General features: G+C 43.9%; 1 protein-coding gene across 1 annotated transcript; it reads right to left on the bottom strand.

Moving 5' to 3' along the window:
• Positions 1-56: 56 nt before the first annotated feature.
• LOC105931469 (pannexin-1) lies at positions 57-6,762 on the bottom strand. The gene is made up of 6 exons (XM_012870148.3): positions 6,578-6,762; positions 4,310-4,431; positions 3,251-3,450; positions 767-1,268; positions 523-687; positions 57-430 (listed from the first exon to the last, which is right to left on the bottom strand). Exons 1-5 carry the CDS (start codon positions 6,756-6,758, stop codon positions 529-531), a joined length of 1,164 nt encoding a protein of 387 aa, XP_012725602.2. The 5' UTR covers positions 6,759-6,762; the 3' UTR covers positions 57-430; positions 523-528.
• Positions 6,763-8,788: the final 2,026 nt, after the last annotated feature.

The following is an 8,788-nucleotide window of genomic DNA, read 5'->3' as shown; positions in this document are numbered from 1 at the left end:
AGGTCTTCCCACTATACAGGATGACAGGATCCAGCCATATTTAAAACATGCACGTTTTATCTTGTTTAAGGCTTTCTCCGGCTCAAAACAACATGGTAATCTTGGATTAAAGAAGATAAATTGGACTCCGTGTAAAGTACTGTGCGATCACACAACATTCATTTTATAAAAGATACAGGATCGGCAATAAGCAACAGACCCTTAAACTAAACCCAATTTATCTCTCCTGGGAATTATTCTTGCATTCGGAATTACCTGCGTGGAAGCTAAACCTCATTTTGGTCAAACCATGCAGACGGTCGGCACTAATCGTAAAACGCCGATTCTAAATTCACACATCCAGCATCTTAGATGAAAGTAAGTGCACCGGTTCTCCTCCCAGTTCCTCTCCTCCTCGCCTCTTCGCCGTTCAGACACAAGGCCGTACGATCTGCGGGGAAACATCACAACGAGTTCAACTAAACTCCTACTCACAATTCTAAATTAAATCCTAATGCTTTTAAAATAAGAGCAACAATCCACCTTGCTTCAGCTCAATGGCTGCTTAGGCTTATTCGCCTCGCTGACGTTCTTGTCGGAGCGCGCCTTGTGGCTGTCCAGCACGTCGGTTTTCACCTGGCCCAGAGTTTGCAGCAGACACATCGTGTCAAACCCCTCATCGCTAGTCTGCTGCAACAACTGCAGCACCTGTTCACGAGAAACATGGTTTGTAAAAGAAAAAAAACATCCATAACAACTAGTACCGACAGCCATGCTAAGCACTCGCCTGCAGACACTTGAAGGACTTGAGCTCGCTCAGGTTCTCCTTCAGGAACAGCAGGTAGACGCTCAGGTCGTTGTAGGCGGGCTTGACTTCGCCCAGAGCGCCGAATCCGGGCAGCATCTCGTAGGGCCGGAGGAAGCCGGAGCTCTGCCGCGCCGGTCCCAGAGCCGCGTACGCCACCAGGGGAGCGAGGAGAGCGTACACGCACAGGTTGATGTAGCTGAGCAGCCTGAAGACGCCCACCGCCACCAGCTTGCACTGGACAGCGGACGGCACCGCGCTGTCGTTCCTCAGCAGCCCTGTGCGCAGGTCGCACGGGAACTCGTCGGTGAGCGAAGCCAGGAAGATGTAGTAGCCGAGGTAGAGGCAAGCCAGCAGGAGGACGAGGAGAGTCAGGCCCCGGCAGGCCATGTACTGGGCCACCAGGCTGCAGGAGGAGCGCTTGGTCTTTAGGTACTGCTCCACGAGAGGGTACTTAAAGCAGCCCTCCGCCAGCTCCAAGGCACTGCAGCAGGGAAAAGACACAGCGGCATGAAGCGTTAGACCCACGTGTGCATTAAAGATATTGCACACACAAGACACAGTCACAGTGACAACTGAGACTGATACATAGATCCTTCCTTGCAAAATACTCATTGAATTCATTTAGATTTTGTCACGTTACAAGAACAAACTTTGCTGTTTTTATTGGACCTTTAGGTGACAGATCAACAGAGATTGGAGCATAACTGAAGTGGATGAGAAATAATGCATGTTTTTTTTTTCCCCTAAAAGAAAATCTGGAAAAGGTGGCGTGCATTTGTATTAAACCCCCTTTATCCCGATCGCCCTGAATAAAGTCCAGTGGAACCAACCGCCTTAACAATTCCCTTCTACGTTTCCCCGTCAGCATTTATACGCTGTGATTCGGATCAGCCAGTGATCCGATTCACCCAGATGGAGTCATGCGGATCAATCATCAGAGCCAGCGATACCTCCCGTTATCTGAGAAGGTTAGTGGCTTTTATTCCCTTCCACTGAGTAGTTCTCTGTTCTCCTGTTCCGGCAACACCAGCTTATTAATAATAAACCTTTTAAAAACGTTCGCTCTGTGTCGGCTGAATTATCGGGTCTCCAAGATTCTGTTGGTGCATTACACTGAAAAGTGAGACAAGGAGAGCATTAGTCAGAAGCAGCCAAGAGGCCCATTGTGGCTCTGGAGGAGCAACAGAGATCTACAGGTCAGGTAGGAGAATCTATTGACAGGAACATCGATAGCTCTGCACTCCACAGATCTCAACAACGCCATTATTGAAAGCCATGTTAGCAGAAAGAAAAGTGCTCTGGTGGAATAGGACTGAAAACGCAATTTTTTTTTTTTTTTTTTTTTCATTTTGCAAAATGCTACATGTAGAAAATACTCTATACATCACCCTGAAAACACCATGCGCACTAAAACATGGAGGTGGCGCCATCATGCTGTGGGGGGCAGGGGTGATTTTCTTCAGTAGAACAATACTTTAGTAAATAATAACAATAATTTAACTTTATTGATCTCACAATGAAGAAATTCACTTCTGCACCTTAACCCATCCCCTTGGGGAGCAGTGGGCTTGGCAGCCGCAGCTGCCACTGTGCAGCGCAATCGGGGGGTTGGGGGTCTTGCTCAGGGACCTAGAGTGCCGGCTCTGGGGATCGAACCGGGTACTTGCATCCTTCTTTGAGTGCAAGCACGCTGTTCTAACCACTAGGCCACGAACCCCCCCTGTGCCTGGGGAGCAATCGGGGGGTTAAGGGTCTTGCTCAGGGACCCAGAGTGCCGGCACTGGGGATCGAACCGGGTACCTGCAAGGTACAGCACCTTACCTTGCAGGTACTTGCAAGGTAAGGTGCAGAAAAAAAATTTAAAATTTTTTTTTTTCTTACAAAACGAAAAGGCGGAATAGTTATTCAGCACCCGCCTCTCTGGTGCTCTTAAATGAAATCAAGTTAAACTAACTTTTCAGAAGTCGGCAAATATCATTTATTTTGATTGCGGTATGAGTTAAAACTGAATAACACCCTGAACACAGCTTCCCCCATCATGAAACGTGGTGGTGGCAGCATCATGCAGGAGATAATAGGGTAGCTGGTCCGACTTGACTAAATACAGGGCAATACTGGGGGGGGGGGAACTCCTGGTCGACGAAGAAGACTGGAGAATCTGTTCAAGACTTAAGGATTGCGGCTCACAGTCACTTTCCATCCGATCTGACTGAGCTTGAGTTATTTTGAAAACAAGATTGGACAAATGTTTTAGTCTGTCGACGTGCAAATATCCCCAAAAACCTCCAGCTGTAGCTGCAGGGAAAACTGGTCTCACAAAGTACTGACCCGGAGGAGCTGAACGCAATGCACACCTTGCACTTCAGGTTTAAATGGCCACGTATCATTCACATAAAATCCCTTTGAAATACACCGAAGGTTGTGGCTATCAAGTCGTTTATGAGCACGTTTGGCTAGGTCTACCTCTGACTGTCCTGCGCTCCGTCCTTGTCATCTATAGAGGCCAGATTCTTGGCCAGTTTAATGGCGCGGTTATAAAACCGATCCAGCTCCTCCATGATGAAGCTGAGGTCAGACGAGAGGTGCGGCGCCGCGGTGAAACGCCAGGTCACGGCGGGGACCGACATGAGGATGGCAATTAGGAGAAGGATGTAGGGGAAAAACTGAGGGCAAAAGAGAAGAGGAGAACGCGTTTAAATGAACAGCAAGTAACTCAGTTTTGATTGGGAGATTTTCCAGCTAAGCATCTCATTAGTTCTTCTAAGGCAGGGGTGTCAAACATACGGCCCGCCGAACAATTTAGTCCGGCCCTGTGGCTAAATGCATTATCATTTTCCCAGTGTCCTGTCTGGCAATGTGGCAATAAGATGCCACAAAGAGCTCATCAGATTTGACTTTTACAAGTGGACAAGATAAAAGGAAGAGAATGATAAAACAATTATTGAAAAAAACATGTACTTCGTTTAATTGAAAATATGCAGTTCCTATATTGTCCACGAGGGGCGCTGTGTTTTAATTAGCAGATTAAGCTTCAGGTGTGGGAAAATTCAAATCATTTCTTAATTTTTATCTGTTTGATGTATTTTGTCATGCAGGACAGTGTTTTAAGTTCCAAAAAATGTGAATAAATGTTTTTCAACATTGTATAATCACTGTGATCAGTTCTTATGCATAATGCACAACTAAATGTTTAACTGAGTAAAAGTATTGTTGAAATTGCACATACTTTTCTTAAAAACGCTGAGGTTATTCATAATATATTGTGTTAAAGTGAAATTAACTTAATATAAAAATCAACAACAACTCCACATTTATTAGTTCTATATAATCTTGCAATGAGTTTACTCGTGTGGTCCTCTTGAGATCAGATTAAGCTGTATGCGGCCCCTACACCAAAATGAGTTTGACACCCCTGTTCTAAGGTGTTTGAAGGGCAGTATGGCTCAGAATACGTTCCATAATAATGTGTGCACAAATACAGACAACAAATCTCACGTCGGCACCCTTCCTTAGACGCCGTACCTTGTGCAGCCAAAGCGTTGAGCTCTCTGCCTGGTCCTGCACTGCGGCCCAACAGAACGAGTCCACATATGCAGCTTGCCTCCAGGAGAAGTTGGTGGGAGCAAAGCAGCTAATCTGCGTCCCTGAGAGAGAAAAACACAGTGACTCGGCGAGCAGGTGTGTATTTTGGTGTAAAAGATTAAAATAAAGAAACCGTGACTTTACTAAATGACCGTCAGAGTCCTCTCCTTTGCACTGGTGGTAGGGTTTGTCAGCGGGGTGTTTGCTGCATTCCCAGTCCTGATTGTTAGACTGAGCCCTATTACGGTTGGGACAACAAAGCTTGACCCACATATTCCCGCGTTTGGATTTAAACAGGCCAGATCTCTGGGTGCCCCGGACATTTGGGCTGGCTCCCTCATCAACAAATAACTTCCAAACTTTAATTTTAAAACTTCAATTTTATGCCGGCATGTCATGCTTACACCTGATTAAATACACAGAGAGCTCCCTCCCACACCAGGATAGAGCAGGGTTTAATCTATGCACTTTGTAGATCGGGTTAAATATGGAAGAAACAAAGACCATCTATCTATCCACCTATCCATTCATCCACCCATCTATCCATTCCTATATCAATCCATTCATCCATTCATTCATCCATCCATCCATCCATATATCCATCCATCCACCCATTTATCCATCTATTCATCCATCCACCCATCTATCCATTCATCCATCCACCTATCTCTCCATTCATCCATCAATCCATTCCATCCAGTTCATTCTCCATCAATCAAAGCCATCATTACATCCATCAATCCATCCATCCATTCATCCATCAATCCATCCATCCATCCATCCACCCATCTATCCATTCATCCATCAACCCATCCATCTATTCATCCATCCACCCATCCATCCATCAATTCATCCATCCATCCACCCATTCATCCATCCATTCATCCACCCATCCATCCACCCATCCATCCAGCCATCCAGCCAGAGAGACAGCCAGCCACCCAGGAGCCATCGAGGCAGCCAGCCACCCAGCGAGCCACCAGCCAGGCAGCCAGCCACCCAGCCAGCCAGCCAATCCCAGCCATCCAGCCAGATCCATCCATCCACCCAGTATTCCAGCTATTGCATCCATCCACCCATCATCCAGCCATCCAGGCAGCCATCCACCTAGCGAATCCAGCCAGCCAGGCAGCCAGCCATCCATCCATCTATCTATTCATCCACCCATCTACCCATTCATCCATCAATTCATCCGTCCATCCACCCATCTATCCATCTATCCATTCATTCACCCATCTATCCATTCATCCATCAATCCATATCCATTCATCCATCAATTTATCCATCCATCCATCCATCCATCCATCCATCTATCCATCCCCCCCCCCCCCTCCATCCATCTATTGTGTGTACAGTAAACCTTTAGATCTGAAAATGTATATAATTTTCAAATAAATAATACCCTGTACATGTCTATGATCCCCATGGAAGGAAAGTAATTAACAGGAAAAAGACCCATTTATTCTGATTTTGTTTTCCAGGTTATGCCTCTGATTGCTTGGAGCTAACATCTACACGCAGTGATATACTTGTGATTAGTGTATAGGTACAGCTTTAATAAATGGAACTGTATCCTATATTAGACTAAATTAGATCTTGTCTCTTTTCTTCCAACAGAAGAACATGAATGAAATTCAAAGGAACTTCAGCCTCATATTTCTCTGCCTTTAAGAACAACTCTATCCATCTTTGCGCCACATCATTTGTGTACAATCTTCTGCACTCACTTGAAGAGAAAGTATTGGATTTTGACCGCATCACGCTTTAACCCTTAATGGACAAAGATGCTTGCTCGAGATCCGGTAATAGATTAGTCATGATTGGTTTTCTATCTGGTTTGTCTTTTGTCAGAACAGTAGAGTTTAATAAACACTCAATCATGTGTTTGTTCAAAGGATGGTTACGTATTATTGTGTGTCTATTTGAATGATGCATTGTACGTTTGAGAAAATATGAAAAAAATTAACTTGACATTAGTAAGTAGAAGAATGTAAATAAATATCCCCTCTCACTGTTTGTCTGCATGGAAACCAACAGAGAAGGGTGGAGACCTTGAACCACACCTTCTCACACTTCTGTTCCAGCTGATAACACAAACCCAATGCTTCTGGCTGCAGTTCACGAACGTTTGGATTTATTTTAGTCTTATCAAGCTCCTCTGCGTCAGACGGTGGCATGTTCAAAAAAAAAAAAGACGCACAAACTCACCCACGGAGACCTCCTGAGCAAAAGCGAGCGAGATGAGAAACAAAGGCAGCCCCACGGCCAGAAACGTCACTATTTTGTCCACGGCCAGCTCCAGACGGACGCCTTTGTACTTCGTCTCCGTGGCATCCTTCAACAGAAAGTCCGAAAACACGTACTCTGTGGCCACGGAGGCGATCGCCATGAGGGCCGCGCATAAAAACCCGTGAGACTGATGGGGAGAGCCGCTCTTTGTGTTATTTCTTAAAATGACGACCCTCGCAGCTTTGCGTCCTTCAGAAGAACAGAAAGCATCCAGGAAAGAATTTTTTAATGATTATTTAAAGCACAGACTGAGTCTATTGTTCACCGAGCTCCTGATGGACCTGCTGCTGTCCCGCTACTGAACCCAGACACAACAGGGGTTTGGAACTGGCTGGCTGCGAACCGCTAGAGGGCGCCATTGGTCAGTTTAGCTCCACCTGCTATCATTACCTTTGAGGGTGGAGGGCCAAAATCCAACACATAAGCAATTAGATCATTAAAGGTTAATAGAGATTAATATCAAATTGTTGCAAATGCATTAAAAAATACGGCATCTATGAAACTGTAAATGTGTGTTAATATGTTACATGCATAAATAAATGTTAAAATAAGGAAATATACTTTAATTTCGATATGTGTTAAAGGGGACATATCATGCTCTTAAATCCTTCTTTCTCCAAATGAAATCACGTGTTCTATATAAAGTGGAACTCCGATGCTTTTGTCTGAATTCGTCGTTATTCTTGCCCCAAAGCCCCAATCTTTTGCCCCTGTTCTGAGAGCATTTCATTGTTAAGCAGGTGACATCCAGATTTATCTTTAAAATCTAGTGGAGCCTGTTATATAGAGAATTTGCGGAAAAGTTTACAGGATATTAAAATATGGATGAAGCTTTTCCCATCTTGTATTTTTTTATTTACCTGATCAGCAATTTGGTTGCATTATGGTATGCTAACGTGCTCTACAAAAAAAGTTTTGATTGATTGATTATCTGAAATATTGTTCTGTTGGCAAAAATTAGCATCTAATAACCAAAATCAACAGAGCAAACCTCTATGCTTTTAATTTACCTGCATACAGGAAGAGGACACACACACACACACACACACACACACACACACACACACACACACACACACACACACACACAGATCACAATGGTCTATCCTTACAGAGTCATAAAAAGAAGAGAGGTCTTTGATTTTTTTTCTTTTCTTTTTTTTTGTTCTCTACAGTGCCATGATCTCCTCAGGGTCAAGTTGTTCTTTTAGCCTAAATAACAACTTCCCTTTGTAACCTTGAAGTCAAAAAGCTACATTCTTACTTGCAGAGCACCACTAAATCACCAGTCCATAATGCCATTCAACAATAAAAAAAAAAAACTACACACAAACACAGCTAAATCAATCCACCTCAATCCTTTGTTAGGGAAACACTTAGAAATGATAGCTGTGTATTACATTTTCCCATTAACTGTAATTGTACTGAATGTAAGTCAGAAATCCTAATATAAATGTAAGATACAGTGTTTTTTTATATGTAATGGCACAGATTTAAAGAAGCTCATTAAGAGGGGCCAACTTTCAGAGTAGCTGAAAAGTGATGAAACCAAGCTGAAATTGCATCAGAGTTGCAACTTTGTACCAGTGGCAGTGTGAAACAAATTCTGTGACTTGGACACTATAATTATTATGGTCCAAGTATATAACCGATTGCTGGGTAACTTTTACATAAGAATTTACATTACATATTATTATTAAATATTATTATTATTACTTATACTAGTTAGTGTACTTAGGTGTAATTAATATGGCAATATTTTATTAATATACTGTGGTCTCTCATGATATTTCAGGTTTTAGGCTTGTCTTGGAACACATTCCTAAACCAGACGTTTACCCAAGTGTGTTCAAAAAAGGTATCGTTTGGATCCCTGAACATAAATATTCTGGAGCTGAAGCCTGAGGAGGGGAAGTGTGTGTGCGCGCGTGTGCGTGCGTATGGTAGGTGTGTGTGTGCGCGCGCGCGCGCGCTCTGAAGGTGAGCGTTGGAGAATTCCTCTATTGGTTTCGATTCTCCCAAATTGGCGCACCGATCTCTGTAACTTTCGATCCGGGGCGTATTGAAATAAAACCACTCCCGCGTTAAACTAAGCCTGCATCAATCGGAATGTTTCCCGGGGGAGCCGTG

Source organism: Fundulus heteroclitus, chromosome 5, assembly GCF_011125445.2.
Source record: "Fundulus heteroclitus isolate FHET01 chromosome 5, MU-UCD_Fhet_4.1, whole genome shotgun sequence".
Taxonomy (NCBI): domain Eukaryota; kingdom Metazoa; phylum Chordata; class Actinopteri; order Cyprinodontiformes; family Fundulidae; genus Fundulus; species Fundulus heteroclitus.
The sequence above is the reverse complement of the archived record's forward strand: the minus strand, read 5'-3'. Positions and strand labels throughout refer to the sequence as shown.